The sequence below is a fragment of the Harpia harpyja genome, chromosome 13 (genome assembly GCF_026419915.1).
Source record: "Harpia harpyja isolate bHarHar1 chromosome 13, bHarHar1 primary haplotype, whole genome shotgun sequence".
Classification (NCBI taxonomy): domain Eukaryota; kingdom Metazoa; phylum Chordata; class Aves; order Accipitriformes; family Accipitridae; genus Harpia; species Harpia harpyja.
The window spans coordinates 34,800,403-34,816,740 of NC_068952.1; the positions used below are offsets into that span (position 1 = coordinate 34,800,403).

Genomic DNA, 16,338 nt, shown 5'->3' on the forward strand with positions numbered 1-16,338 from the left:
AAGAGGTAATAGAGGCACTTGACAACTCTTAATGAAAGCAGTAGCTTGAAAATCACACATTTGCAGGCCTTTAGGTGCAGTCTCATAAGGCTCTCAAAAACCAAGAGGTTCACTACAGCATTCTTCTTGCATTCATGTTTTTGCGAATGGAAATGAGCTCCATTGCCTGTCTTGTAGAAACATTAGCCGAGAGGCAAGCGTTGAAAGAAACAACAGCAAGATCAAGCAGTGGTAATGTAGAAGTAGGAGGACTTGTTAGAAGCAACAGGGACTTGGGGTCTATGGCCTGTTTTGCAAGAATGTGTAAATATTAACGAATGATTAAAACAATGTAATGGAACGAGAAGCCAGAAGGGTCTCCTCCTGGGTTTGGTTTCCTAGCAAATGCAAAACCTGAATTTTATTTGAGGTTTGAAAACCTTCTGATGAACCCTGAGCTTTGAGCACAGCTGGGGTGATTTATGGCTTTGTGATTTCAGTCTGTAACAGGCAGAACTTTGCTGGGTTGTCCTGCAGTTTTGAATTTTTGAGGTTTCAGATGTGAGTCATTAGCTTTTTCAGCCCTTCACTGTAAATCTTTTAGCAGATACAATTTTTCTCCCAGCTGTACATTCAGACATATCAGATAAATAAAAATTAAGGAAAACAAAGCAACCCCACAACCTGCTAAACGGGGTTCAAACAAATAAAAGTCAGTTCTATTTTCTGTTCAGTTTTACTTGCCTACTTTATCTAATGTTGTAGTTTTCAAGTCACAGGTGGTGCTTTTGAGAGAAAACAAAGTTGGCAAGATAGGAATTTCTCATACTTAAACTGAGTAGGGTTAACCAGGCTGTGCCTTGAAGAGATGGTAACAGCTTGTTTTTCTCAGGGCTTTGCTGGTTTTAAATAGTATGCCTGTGCAAAGTTAACATAATCTGTATTTTGCATATTGCTCCTAACTTGAGTCATGCCAAAGCACAGAAAGCATGTGAAGCACTGCTTGCATCTCAGCTGGAAGGTTTATCAGTTGTTACTGGAGTTAGTGGCTGCTTCTGTGGTTCTTGGTAGCACAAAGACCAAAACACATTAATGCTATTAGTCATTCTTACCTCCCTCCCAATTCATATGCAATTACTTAAAACAATTCATAGAGAAGCTCAATGAAACATCTTGTAAGTGCATTGCCGATGGGGATACAGATGGCCAAGTGTTACTTTGGGGGTGGTAACTTAAGGACAGATGAAATGAGTTAGCCAGTGAAGGTGCATCCTCTCTGTCAACATACTGTAAATGAAAGTGCGCCTTAGGACTATGCTCTGTCCCTGAGGCTAGCTCTCATGGGAAGGCTTGAGTCCGTGCTAATAAACTCTCCCAGTCTGTACGCAGGGTGAAGGTAGGGAACTGCCACCTGGAAGTGGACTGTGGAGAGTTTTCATTTGAAAGGATGCCTGGAGGTTGCTTGGAAGAGTGCTAGCTGGGCCAGACCAAAATCTTCACAGGGACCTTTCTAACAATTTAACAACGTACACAATACCAGTGCCTGGGAACATTCCTTGGAATCATTTAATATTCAAGTACTGATATAGCCTCAATGTCTTTCAAGATATTGGCAAAGTCTTGTTTTTCATTAACTCAAATAAAAAATTTACTATAGGAAATGCAATGTATATTTGCTATTTGAGCATGAAATAGTGCATATAGTCCTGTTTCACTGTCAGCTTGTGTGTGTTTTGAGCACTAATGTCTATTGATGGCCAAATCTTTCCTGACAGTTTGTCAGGAACCTACTCTGCAATATGAATCTGATGGCCCAATGCAGATGAGACATAAGATCTGGTTTGGCCTGTTGCCAAGAGAGCTGGCAGGAAAAAAAAAGTATCCTAGGGAATAAGTACACATCATTCTTGAACCAGAAACTGCTAGTTGCAGCACCAAGCATATTTTACAGGAAGCAAAAGTAAATTGTGTTTTTCAGTTTGTACCACACAACAATAAAAATTCATATTAATGCAACATTTTTATGGTAGGATGGTTTGACCTTGAGAATGCAGCTACTATTCATGGTTTATGCCAAGCATATGCTTACATAGTAATAGCTTCTCCCATTGATTCAACAAATGAAAGTGTTCTGTTCTTGAGTACTAAGTCTGACTTCCATGTGCAGAGCCACATGTGTCGCACATAGAGCCTCCTCTGTTCTCTATATCCACGTTCTCCTGGAGTCTTTTCCCCTGTAACCATCTGACTGGTGGTGTGATATATGCAGTGAATATCAGAACCTGTTTTTCCACTTTCTAATTAAAGCAGACATACTTTTGACGAAAGGTAATCTGGGAGGTACCTCAGTATGGTGGTTAAAAACATACCTCATTGCAAGTTTGAATTTCAAATGAAGAATATACTTTTGTGCCTTACTAAAGTAAGGCCTTAATGGCCATGAAAGCTAATAAAACAATATAATTTATCTCACATTCGTTCTAGGGCACAGGTCTAAAAAGTGTCACTTTCAGATATTAGTATTGGAACTATCTCAGTGCCTAAAAAGTCACCATGTTTTTCTTTTTCCTTTCTTTTTTTCAGCTGTGGGATCTACTGCAGAAGTTGCAGTTCATCATGACATACATTGCTCCCTGGCAGATTGCCTGGGGATCATCGTTCCATGTTTTTGCTCAGCTCTTTGCAATACCTCATATCCTTTATACATATATATTGGTTTTGTTTATTCTTAAATTCCTCTTCATGTATGTAATTTATTTACAGTGTTTGAAGAAGGTGCAAAATTCCTAGGTAACTTATTTTCAAATGTGAAAATGCTTGGAGCATCTCCTGAGAAATACAGTTTTCTGTCTGTCTTGGCTGCATGGGATCTGAAACTGGGAAACTGAACTCTGACTCAAACTGGTCTGTTTATGCCTGCTCACTTCCTACCCAGCCACATTCTGCAGATCACTTCCACAGTCCTCAGCACTGACTTTTGATGCATCCAGAAAGAAACATTCTGACTGACATCTTAGCTCCAACTTGAGTGGACTTTTATGTATGCAGAAACTAGTTTTGTAAAGTGCTGGGTGTATGGCTGACTGAGCTCTAAAATATAGGTTATGTTCTCAGTTGCTTCTAGTTGGTATCTCAGATACAAATTCATTTCAATGAGCCAATTTCTGTTGCAACTGTCCTGATTTCCCCCCCCCCCCCATTTCAGAAGCAGCTGGATTTTAACTTTTTAATGTACATTTTTCATTGTGGTCCTGAGAAACACTCTCCTTTTTAACATTTCTGCTCTGTTTTATGAGTAACAACATAAATTCATCAACAGCAAAGCAGTCTTTTAGAAACAGTCTGTTTCAGTGCCTGTTCCATGCCTGTGAATGTTAGTTTTGTGGATATGGAGAGTAAAACACACAGTTCAATGACCTCCAAATGTCTGTAGGGTTAAAAAATATATATTGGATTTTTGGAACAAAAATTTTCAGCTTAAAGTCTAATTCAGTTACAAACTTGATTTAATACAGGAAAAAGATAAAAAAATGAAATAAAACACTTTAACTGAACAAATTTAACTTCACTGACATCTAAAGCATTTTCAGAGACTAACTTTTCATTTCTTCCTTCCCTCCCAACCAAAGTTGTGGAAGAAGAGTTGATGAAGTGGTTTTAGTTCAGACCTACCAAAGAGTTTACTTTGTACTGTTTATTAGATATACACACTTAAGTCATTGTCCCTTTCATCCCACAGTGTTTTTCCCCCCCCTTGAGTGATTTCTTCCCTCTGCTTTTTGCTGTGATATATTGAATCATATGCAACATTGATTAACAATGCTTATGCTTCTAGATAGGAAGAATAAATGGGAGTCTTGGACAGAGGGAAATGCAGACAGAATAACTCCCAGAGGGAAAGCTTTAGATTGTCTATTTATGAAAGGAAAGTATTATAAAAACAGTGATCTGTCTGAGCATTTTGAGTGATTTGTAGCAAATTCTTCCAGAATTTCACAACAAAAAATTATTTTCATCTCTGTTGTAGGTGTGAATTGCCGGAGAAATGTGCATAATGTTATTTAGCAAAACATTTAAGAACTATGATTATATTTCAGTGAGTTTCCCTTTGGTCACAAATATTTCGTGCAGTGATAACTTTACTCTTGATAAAAGTGCCAATTAAACTTTGCAAAATGGAAAGTAGTTAACTAAGCGGGGTTTAGTCTGTTTACACAGTTATTGCTAAAGCGATCTAGACTAGCTTTCTATTATTTATATTTATAGTGTGTTTTGTAAATGGAAATCTATCTTTAAGGCAATGTTGCAATTAAGATACTGGTTAAACGCCCAAATTACTATTCCCACAACAACAACAACAACTCTGTCTTTTTGCATGGTATTTTTATTTGTTGTTACCATAACCCTGCAAATAGTAATGATGAATGCACGTTGCAGTTTGCAGATGTACTAAGCTTGCCATTTCTTTGCAGAGTTAATTATCTGTGGCTCTTAATTGCCTAAATCACATCTGCAAATGGGACATAAATTTTTAAATTTTGAAGTGCCTGGGTGAACTTTTGCCATAGAGCTCAGTGATATGAGTAGTTCTGGATGCTTTAACGCATTTGATTCCAGCATGCAGGGCATGAAGGGTAACACATGTGGAGCTTTGCCTGGTGGAGGTTGTGGAGCTTCCCCCATTAGAGATCTTCAGGAATTTAGACGAACGTCTGTCAGGAGTCATATAGGTTTAGCTGATCCTGCCTTGTGACTGCTAGATGGACTACGTGACTCCTCAAAGTCCTTCCTAATCCTGAAAGACCAGGAACGGGAATGGTCTTCTGGGGGGAGGAGATCTGTGACTTCACTTCCCAGTGTTTAAAGGGGTAAGAGGAGTTTACGTGTTTAATTATCAGCACAGTGAGAAAGTCAGTGTAGTTTGTAGTCAAAGGAGGATTTTATCTAATAAATGAATAGTGAGATTTGGGAAGAAAGGATTTTGTAGTTCAGATTATGCTGTTTATGAGAGTTTCTGCTTTGGTTCTTTCAGGGTTACAGCTCTAACATCAGAAAAGGAAGCCCTGTGACACTCAGTTTTCCCATCCTCTAGGTGATCATGTACCTGGAAGTGACCAAACATGTTTGGCCTATAGTAATTGCAATTTTAAAATGTAGGTTTTGAGAAACAGAGGATTTGGGCTGGCCTTACTGCATAGTTTTGTGTTAAAAGAAGGGGATGGAAGATTTTTAAAATGTCAGTCTTTCAGTTACTTTTTTTGAAGCTGATTTGAATTTAAACAGATTTTAAATGAAAAGAATTAATTCTCAGATACAATGTTTTATTTCATGTTGAAAAGTTTTTAGTTGTTTTTTCTCAAAATTTGATTTTGGCCATCTTAAAAAGAAAATCCATTATTCACAAAGAAACAACTTCTGCTTCTACACAGTATAACCTAACAAAGATGGTACACAGGAAACAGGGCTTGGGACTTAGCATAAGAAAGTATGCCTGTAAGTTTTTGGTACTACTTTTAGATTTTTTACTTAGACATAATTAAAGCATTGGTATATAAAAAAAAAGACCTAATAAAAGCAAATTGGATACCAACAAATAAAAAACCCTTGCTGACAGATAATTGCCCACTGTACACATCAACTATATGTAAGGTATTCAGGTGCTGTTACTTGCTTTCATGAAATGCTTACATATATGAAACAGTTAAAATTATTCTTCACAAGTCAAATGGGAAATGTCTTCCTACCTACATTTGGTAGAGCACTATGTCTTTTAGCAAAAATAAAACTGTTGCTACTGATTATGTCTTAGACACAAACAGTTCACAGTGGAGTCCTAAATGTCTTCATTCATGATGGTGGCAATTTTTAAATCAATCATGACATTAGAACTGTCTTTAGAAAACTTGATTTGCTGTCCTTATCTGTCCTTCTTGTTCTCTTTTTGTCTTTTCAGCTCTCATGCCTCCTTCCTTTATCTGACACTTGTAAATACTTGTTCATCTTTCACAGCCAAGGCTGGTTATGACTGCAGTGTAATGTGACAGTTTAACTTTTTTGATGCACTTGCCTCCTGCTCTGTGCTCTGTGTTGCTTTTTGAACTGTAGACTCTCAGGGCAGCTCATTTTCCAATCTCTCTAATGCACAAAGACACTGTTCCAGACAACTCTCTTTTAATAAGTTTGAGGGATTTGAAAGATATCTTTTGGCAAATATTTGTTTGTAGATTTTGCAAATTGCTTTGAAATCATGGCTAGCTAGCCTTTTTGTGGAAATACTGTGCCACAAATGATGCTACGTGTGTTAAAATGGTTTTTGTGAAGTCTCAGAGACTGTGGGACACACATGCAGGATATTACTATGAGAGGGTAAGCTAAAAGACTGTGGTTATTGGGTGATTTGACCTTAATTTTTAGTTTGAGCTGCACTTGATTGCTCTATTTTGATAGTGCCTCCTTAGTTCATGGCTTCCTTACTTAGCACCTTCCTCCCAAGAGAGGTGTAAGGAAGGACAACTGGTCTCTTACACCAAATTGGAAACCTTTTTCCTGAGATTTCATGGATGTGGTATGAATTAATGAAGAATTAAAGCCTTACATTTCATTCACTTGGGTTTTTTTAATCACGTTCCTTATAACTTGCATCTTTTTCAGTATCCTTATGCATCTCCTAACTTGCTTTCCGGCAATGTCAAATATGACTTTACATTTAAATAAGTTATGGATTCAGGCATTCATTATGATGTTTAAGTGTGATATTTAGTATTCCTCTGTCCTCACCTTCTCATTTAATGTATTTTTCAAAAAGTATGAAATGCTGAACATTTTTTACCTTTTGGTCAGCATGGACTATTAAGTTGTCAGTAAGAATTAACATGAAAGCATGATTTTAAGTCAGCAGGCTGGATTATAGAGGCATAGCTGTTTCTCCACATACTAGGTCATTCCAAAATAAGCAGATAATAGAATACCAGACACATTGGGAGCAAGACGCCAGTGCAGAGAACAAAGAATTTGCAAGAAAGTGATATTTTTGAGGGGTTTATGTTTTAAACTCTGTGTCAGACTCTGGAGGGGCACTTTTTGTTATAGAAGGTACACTAGGTAGCTGGAAGAGGGCACTTACTGCTCTGCCTATGCTCAGGATCTGTCCTCAGGCAGAGATTAGACAGGGTCACCCTGCTAATAACGTACTCTGTTCAAACACGTCACCTCCATTACAACTGTGTAGCATTGAAGAACCACCGATTACATGCTGGTAATGGGCAATTTGGCACTGCCTGCCGCCTTTTCCTTTCCTTACCACCTCTTTGGTAAAATAAATAACAACAAGAAAGTGAAAATAAGTAGTTCAAAGAGCTGCTTCAACAATGGTTTAAAAGTATAATGAAATCATTTGTGTTACCTTAACTTGCAATTTTCAGACTCTGCTATGCTTTTTTTTCAAACTCTGGCCACTTCAGTCTTTTCTACACCACTGAGTCCGTTTCTTGGTAGCGTCATCTTTATCGCATCATATGCAAGACCGATCAAGTTCTGGGAGAAAAACTACAAGTAAGACTATTCAAAAATTTTCTACACTTGTTATTTGTAAAGGTTTTGCTCTCATTAGTTTCATTTCTGGAGGTATTTTTCTTTCTGAAGATAATCCTTAAATTGTTGTAGGGCATGAGAAGTTAATCTTTGAATCTTGATTCTGGTGTTTTACTATTTCATGGTTATTTGGTTATTTCTGAAAACGTATTTAAACAATTATTGGTACGTTACAGATGAGGTGTCATGTTGCATTTGTTGTACAGACATACAGTAACGAAACTGTGAAAAAAAAACCAAAACAGTAAAACTCCCAGTTGTCAGCCTTTTTGTCTTGCTAGCTAGTGTTAGCAACTAAATCTGTGAAGGCTTTGGCACTAGAAGTCAGGGTGCATTAATATATTTTATACTAGCCTGATTAAATGTTACCATTTGGGATGTGGCAGGTAACTCTCATAGTGAAGTGATGATGAGCGTGCATTGTCATTACTTGCTACATCTGATCTTGGGGTTTACGAATTGGTTGCTTGTGTCATATTTTAGCTGCCACTCATTCAGTTTGACAAGGACATAAACACAGAACATTGAAAAGATTGACCAAAGAGCTTCTGCTCCTACCCAGTAGGATTTGAAAGCTCTTGGTAACTGGGATCTAATGGGCTCCCAAAAGAGTACTAGAGACAGGGAAACACTTCCCTTTGCAGATGGAGGTAGTTTTTGCAAGGGGTGAATGAGCGGTCTGCAACGTTAGGAGCTGGATTCAGTGATTAAGGTGGGCCCTTTGAGTCCTGTGCTCTGGGCAGTGCATGAGCTCTTCACCCCCTAGTAACATGTAACGAGGCTCGGAGTAATTTATTGCAGCTGCAGAACAGTGGTTTGAGGCACAAAGTTAAAATTGTATTGGCCAAATCAGGACTTGGCCGGACCAGTGAAAAGTGCTGTACACTTACCACGCTTCTTGTATCAGTGCCACTGATGTATCTGAGCACCTCAAGAGAATTCAAAACTGAAAATTACAGTGATTGATTTTTCCATCTTTTAGGGGAAAGGGTTGGATTAGTTTGAAGAGTTTTATTTTGTTTGATTTTGACTTGTATCAGTGAGTGAATATGTACTTATCTATAAAGAAATTACTCGGACAAAGCCAAGTTGTGTAGAGGCTTTGTATTTGTTTCTGAATATGATGAGATTTGTGGAAACCTTCTGAGGGGAGCTGAGTTTTGTACACTGGGGCCAGATCTTAACAAAATTCTCTCACACATCTTTTTTTCGGGGTCAACACATTTATTATTTCATAGGAATGAAGTTGAGGGGAGTCATGGAAAGGCAGGAAGCTACTACTAATCCTACAGACAGCTTTATGTTATTGGAACGATATTGAGTAGGAAGTAGAGATTTTAACATCTGCTACATTTTACTTTAACCAGAGCATTTTGAAGGCATGTGGCTTCTTCTCTAGGTACCAGTTAGAGAATCAAACTCAGCTGTAGGCACATCACTTCTATATAGCTAGGTTAGTGTAGAATCTGTGTTATTGTAGATGGAAAGAGAGGGGACCGTTTTCACTTGCTTTTGGTTTGACTGAGGCTTTTGGGACGAGGTGAACAGAAGATATTAAAAGGCAATTTCAAAAGATGGTTGATGCTTGATACTTAAATAAGGGGGTGTGTGTCTTGTTTTCATCAGTACTGACCATCTGTGACTCCCACTAAGGGAATAAGTTGGTGCTAAAAATTTTTGAAAGCAAAGCTAATTATTTTACCCATAAACTGTAAAACCCCAAGTGCAAAACCCGGAATCCTTTTAATACTTTAAACCACCACTACTTGTCCTTTCAAAATAAGCAGTTATTACAAATTTGTCTTCAACATGAATGTTAAATTAGACTCTGTAAAAAAATCGTGCTTTGCTGTTTGTTAGAAATTCTAGTGTATCTTTCATGATCTTCTCACTTAAAACATAAAACCCACAACCTTGCCCCTCAAAAACCTTTCAGAAGTAGAAAACAGCCTTGTAGAAGATTCAGATAGTCATCAAGTGAAATAAATGTTTGCCTGAACCTGTGGCATCCTACATACGCAAATGTAATGACTCCTCCTAAATTTGTATTTGTTTTGTCTCTAGCACTTCTGATTCTCCTTTGCCTCGTTTCCATTTCAGTATTTCATTGCTCACATGAAGAACTGACCAGAGCGAGTGAGCGTTGGACTGAAAAACTCCTGGTTCATTAAAGGGACACAGTGAAAAGACAGAAAAAGGCAAGGAAAGGGAGTAATTTTGTATTAAGATTAGGGAAATTTTCTACAAAATACTTAAAATAATTGAATTGAGATGGGCCTTGTCTTACTGCTTTAAATCTTGACCTTCAACATCTAAAAATTCAAAGGGATGGCATAATTGCTTTCCTTCAGAGCTGTGGAGTTAAATAGGATCAGGAACTTGAGCTGGAGTGGAAAGTTGTTCTGGCTCCTGCACTGACCAGTCTTTGGGCTGCAGTGGCCTACAGCCAGATGCGCATTGAGTTTTCAGGTGCTGTAAGTCAAAACAGAACAAACAGATGGGGAAGGTGGTGTATAGATTTCCTTTTTGGAGTGCATTGACAGTTAGTTTTGCCAAGTTCAGCTCAGGGTATTCACGGAAAGTCACAGGTTCACTACAGTGCAGTCTGAGGTAACGCTCGTACGAAGCAGAAGCTCTGGCAGATTTTTTTGCTATTTCCATGCTCATTGCCTGTTGACAGGAAATTTTGCCCAGGGGAAAGCTACCTTCAGTGTGCTTTATATAGCTTTTTTTTTGGTTTGCCTGCTTTGCATACTCATTTTCAAACACTTCCTTGCTGTATTGATGGCTACATTAAATTATCACATTTGTATTAGCTACACAAAACCTCATTTACGTTTATATGAAGATAGAGGTAGTCAATTCCATGGTTATATTTTTTATAATTTAACTTCTTAATTGGACTAACTGAAATCAGTTTTGATAAGCAGTCTAGATAGCAAAATATCATGGTTTTGTTTTTCTTCCAAGTAATAAATTAGATTGCTTTCTTAGACTGTCATATCTGTTCATCAGTATATGCACACATTGCTGCTGTCAAGCAAACTTCATTTTTTCTTTGTTTCACTTAAGGAAAACTTAATTTTTGCATCTCACTTGGGCACACAGTGTGAAATTAGATAAGGAAAAACCATCCAGTTCATTTTCTGTAAAGTGAATCCAAAGTCGAAGCTTCGGATGTTAGCAAGTAGAGAGTGCCATGTTCATTAATAGAGCTGGGCTATTAGGCCAGTAGCCGAAGTGGTGAGCAACTGCTCCATCTGTTCCTTAAAGCGGTGGTTTGGTTGTCTCTACCTGGTGTTTTCTAGGTGCACACTAACACATCTTGCATTTCTGGTGTTTCTTTTAGTCCCACTTTTTCTGCTGGCTAAAGAGGAGTTTGATTCCTCAGGTTTCTGACTGGGCATCTGCCACTCTAGATGATGTGAGCTGGAGCTGAGAGTCTTAGAGAATTAAAATGATGGCTTGTTTGTTTTTTCAAGGCAGTGGAGGAACTCAAGTGGGTTTAAAAAAAAAAAAAAAAGATTCATTTTGACAGTAAGCAAACTGTGAAATTCCTAGCAAGCTCTTCAAAATTTGGGAATCATACTGTGCCTGTTTGTGCTCTTGCAGTGTGTGCACAGAGCATGGGTGTTCTTCCCCGCAATCAGCAGATGCTGTTTGTTTATAGTGTGCGCTTTGGTAGTCACTGCATGCAGAGTCTAGTACACCAATACATCACTGAGGTCAGGGATCTTTCAGGGGCGAAAGGGAAGAGTGACTTTAAGAAGAAGAAAAATAGGGCAATAAGGAAGGTAAGAAAACAACTTCTCATGCAACCACTTTTTTACAGCTTTTGCTGCCATTGTTGAAAAGAGAGGCGTGTAAAATCAGAAAGCTGGCCTGCTGCTCATGAGCTGGTTGCCTCATGGGAGTTCAACTATGAGAAATTTTCTTTTTCTTTTCTTTTTTTTTCTTTTTTTTTTTTTTTTAAGTTTGATGCAACACTGGCTTTGTCCTGCCATTAGCCTGGGTCCTGCTTCCCAGTTTGAAAAGTCTTGTTTTAGTCTTTATTTTCACAGCTGTTGGAATGATTAGGCTGTAGATGTCAGAGAGAGAAAAGGAAATAGCAGTAAATCTTGTTTAATGTATAGGCACTTTAAAGCATAAAGTGTTTGTTCAAACGCTGTTGTTCCATTCCTCTGCTTTGCTTTTTTTCTTAAATACTTTGTCACGCTGCGGCCTCAATCTGTCCCTCTCCTCCCTCCCTCTTATCTTGCTTTGTATCTTGGATATGGCAATGGACAGAAAAGTGTAGGAAGTTTACTTTCCTTCCCCAGTGGGTCTAACTGCTGGATCACGTTGAGCAGCCTGTTCTTTGCTGCAGCTGTGGCTCGTCCCTGCAAACAGCAAACTGCCACCAGGAATCTGGAGATTTCGCTGCCTACAAGCCGCTCATCTCTCCTGCTCCTTCCTGTTTCTATTCTTTCTCGGTCATCTGGTTCAGTGCCTATTTTTGGGTAAGGCACAGCTTGCATTTTCTTTGAAGGGTCTTGGGTGAATTACAATGTGGTGTAACTGAATTAGTTAGGTGTCTCTAAAGAGGCTGTGATTAAATTGCCAGTTATCTCAGAATGGCATCACAGGATACCTCTCTGTGTTTGAGAATATGTGAACAAGCCTTTCTTTTCTCCATCTTTTTAAAAAGTGTAACACTGTGTTATTGTTCCAGTCATTGTGGTCTGGAAAACAGCCACCTGTAAGTTTTTAATACAGCTGGGAACGGAGGGCGAGGAAAAGCTGCCTGGCCTCAAATCTAGTGCAGCTGGTGTTTTCTTTTTTCCTACCAGCTCACTTAACCTGCCCATCGTGGACAGCTTGCAGGTGGAACAGGAAGAGTTTTCCCAGTGTAAACGTAGTTCAGGTTGACCTCACAATTATGCACGTGTGTGGGAAAAGGAGTTGTGAAAAGTACCTGACTGCTCCCTCCCTTTTTCCCATAAAATAACAGGCCTTCCACTTCCAAATGCTTATTTTTAACACACCCTAGTGGATCTGGTTTCCTTGTGAGCCCGCTCATCTGTTACAGCTGCTAAAACCCCTGCTCCTAACACAAAATGTCATTCTGTCCATGGGCCTTGTTTGGGAGCTGCATGTTCAGACCTTTCAAGTTCTCCTTTTCAGGGCTGGATTTCTTCTTTTAGTCTTTTCTTGCTATGTTGTTTGATTTTTCACGTGTTCTTTGACCTCCGTAGTGGTGGTGTTTACAGAGGAACAACTGCAGCAGATGTTTATAGTTCAGTAGTATCTTGGACATTGATTTATAATTAATACTTTAAAGAAAGGTACATTAACCTCTGAAGTCAACAGTTATAGCATAACCTAAGCATAGGAGATCCTTTTTTCCTATAATCGACAGGAGTTAGTGTTTGCCTTTTTTCCTCAAATAGCAGTTCAGAAATATTATGCTCTGACTACTGTCACTGGCTGTTCTCCTTACTTAGGGTACAAACTTTTCTGAATGCTTCCAGCCACCTGTGACATGAAAGCCACATTGCAGCCCTGAGTTTTACTGTTCATTGCCATTGTTTTAGTTTCTTCTGAACTGTTTCTCTTTCTCTGCTAATTTTTGTGTTTCTCTCTGATGGCTTCTGTTTCTATACTGTTTTTTATGAACTGACCAGAAAGAAGCACTGTATTCCAGTTGCATGACTTTAGAGTGTACTGAGGTTCTAATTCCTTTGTTATCAGCTATTACTCATTTTTATGAATGCTAGCCCCTTTGATGACTGTGGCTCTTTTAAGAGAGGCCTTCACTGAGTTGGCCTTGGGGCTCCTCCAGGCTTTTATTGAGTGTTAAGTTAATTTAGAACTCAGCAAAATAGTATAAATAAGTATCAGCGTGTAGATAAAACCAAAATAGGTACTTATTAGTGCCTGGGACTTACAAGTCAAAGCAAATAGGACCAACGAATGAACAGTTTTTAGTCTGAATTTTTGGTGTGTTGTCTTCAAATCAGAAGGGCTGCCTGGTCCTGTTCACAAAGCATGTGGAATTTGGAGAGAGTCTTTCTGGAGACATCAAAGGGATTTAGATCCTTGAGCATCCAGCCTAGACTAGTACTGAGGGATGCTTAGGCCTGGCTTGGGTGCTCTTGGGTATAGCATTCCTGCTGACTATAGTGGCACTCCCTGGCTGGCAGTGATGCAAAAGCTGAAACTTTAGCAAGTTACTGCTATTTTTCCTTCGTTACTCTTCTAACTGGCAGATTTCCCAATAAAGATGATTTTTGGGGAAAAAAAATGCTCCTCTGTTGAAACAATGAGTATAAACTAGTCGTTGAGAAGTTGCACCCTGTTCTCCAGGTGCATGTGTGGCCATGGTTCTGGCACTGGGGGAGAGAACAGAGAAAACAAAAACGTTTGAAGAACAAGGAACTTCTTTGTCCGTACTTCAGCCCTAGTTCATCATGAGCCCTCTGAAGTTACATGTTTTTCATTACTTACTCATCTGACTGTCTTCTCAAGACCCGTCCCTGTATCCTCCCTGCTGTAAAGCCTATCTGCTATACATCTTCACATTGCGCACCACCAGTACTGCCCACGGACTTGTACCTGCAACACTTGCCTGCTTTAGGAGTCTTTATTCCCTTTCAGCAGGTGTGTAGGGCTTTGAGGAGTGACAAAGCCACAGCATTCAGGTGTGGGAGGTGTTGCTTCAGGTAAAGCCCCAGGCTAAAAGAAGCCCTACTAGAAATTACGTTCCCCTCAGCATCTTGAACTGTGATCTCCCCCGGAGTGAGTGACCCTGTGTGCGCGTGTGCCCCTTTGGCTGCTGGCTGTAGCATGGAGGTGTGTACATCTCCTGTCCAACCCTGCCCTTACCTCATTACTTGACTCCATGTGTGGAGTCACACCAAACTGGGAAAACATGAGGGCTGTCTGGGAAAGGATGGGCGAGGAAAAGCAAGCACCTTTAACCAAATAGATCTGGTATTAAAATGTTTTCTGAGTTGCCACTCAAGGGAGGCTATACAAAATTCAAAATTGTATTTTAACTGTTTGGCAGTATCTCTTTAACTGGTAACATCTCTTCTCAAATTTTGCCCCTGGCAGTCAATAAAACAAATTGAGGCTAATTGAATAGGAGCCATATGTGTGATAATTAATTGGGAGTGCATTCTGATTCAGTGCTCTGTAGTTCCCTGCCGAGTTAAAGATGCATTCACATCTCCTATTCACTGAATCATTCTAAGAGGACAGAATAAAGACAGAAGGGAGGCATCAGAGAGAGAATGCATGCTGAGGCCAGGCAGGAACACAAGCAGAGATCAAAACCACAAGCGGGATAAATGAAAAGGGAAAGGGACAGGCAAAAAAGGAAAAGGCGTGCAGTGAAAAATCTGAGAGGATAATGCAACAGTCATTGATAAGCAGGAACTTAGACCTATAGAGGAAAAGAAATCATGAGCATGATAGAAGAGGACTTTTAAAGATATTCGGAAAGGAAGGCAGCAACAGGGCATAAGAGAAAGATGAGAATGGACTCATAAATCAGAAATAGGAAGCATGTAATACTTTAAGGGCTTGTGTGGATATACAGTGGCACTAAAATTTTGTAAGCTGCTCATCTAATGCTTAGCTTCCAAATTACGTAGATCTAATGAGATCAAGTAAATTCATGAAATTTCTGTCATGTCGAGTATTGGAAACCTGTTGAAATGGATTGATTGAATTTCCGTAAGAATAAGTGTTCTCATCAAGTGTTCATCCCATTCACTTGGATAATGTAGATCATCTCCTGTTTTTAGATTTAACTGAATCAAACATTTAGGGGCAAGCTGAGGTTCCGAGCACTAAACTCAAACCTTCCATTCAAGAAGGTGCTTACTTAAGCAACTTTTGTCAAGATGTGAAGACAGGGGAAAAGCTGAGATCACAGAGGAGACGTTCAGCAAGTGTAACTGTTTTAACTGAGGTGATACGTAAGTTGTGTACAGATAGCAGCAGGGAATAATTCATGCTACAGCTTGCTCAAGTCCTGGATGTTTCCTGATGTGCAAGGGTACGTGCATCTCTCTGTGTGGAGTAAAGGAGGTAAGCATCTTGGTCTTATTTGCTGAAGCAGCTCCCAACATTTTGGTCATTTTTTTTGCTCTCTGATCTTGCTCTCTTTTTCTGGTGAAGACTTCACCAGAACTTTTCTCATCACCTGCTTTCTACTCTCCACGTCCTTACAGTTTCTCAGGCTTTTGCCACTTCATTCATGGGCCCATCAGCCAGTGCAGAGCCCGAGTGAATTAGTCCTGCAGAGCTCTGGGTACAGCGTAGTACCTTTCCTATAATGTTTGTGCTGGCTCACAATGGGAAAACCAGAAAAAAACCACTGACCTGCACTATTTCAGATGCATGTTTTTGTGTGTAATTAAGACATTTGCTTTTTGAATTAAAAGTACTTCTATGAATTGCAGACAGTGAGTATAGCTGTGATGTAGGGTCCTGCGCTAAGCCCCATCCTTACAGGAATGTCAGGGTCCCAGCCCTTTTTCACTGACACAAGAGTGAACACAAATGTCTCTGTGCAGTTGGCATAATCCTTCCACTTGCAAAGCTTCTTGTATTGCTTAGTATAAAATATCTGGAGATCATGACTAAATGTCTTTTAAAAGAAAAAGCATACTCAGACAAGGGGAAAGAAATTAAGTAGCAAGGTAGGCAAGACAAAAGCGGGGATATTGATGACATTTTGGTAAAGTATTAGTGAATATTTTTCAAGTACACAGATGCTTA

The 16,338-nt window shown here is 39.3% G+C and overlaps 1 protein-coding gene across 1 annotated transcript in view; it reads left to right on the plus strand.

The window, feature by feature from the left end:
* Window positions 1-16,338, plus strand: part of PCNX2 (pecanex 2) — a 164,927-nt gene that overhangs the window by 103,950 nt on the left and 44,639 nt on the right. Inside the window, exons 22-23 of the mRNA XM_052805317.1 lie at window positions 2,563-2,671; window positions 7,401-7,530. Of these exons, the coding sequence (XP_052661277.1) occupies window positions 2,563-2,671; window positions 7,401-7,530 (239 nt within the window). The remainder of the gene's footprint in view (window positions 1-2,562; window positions 2,672-7,400; window positions 7,531-16,338) is intronic.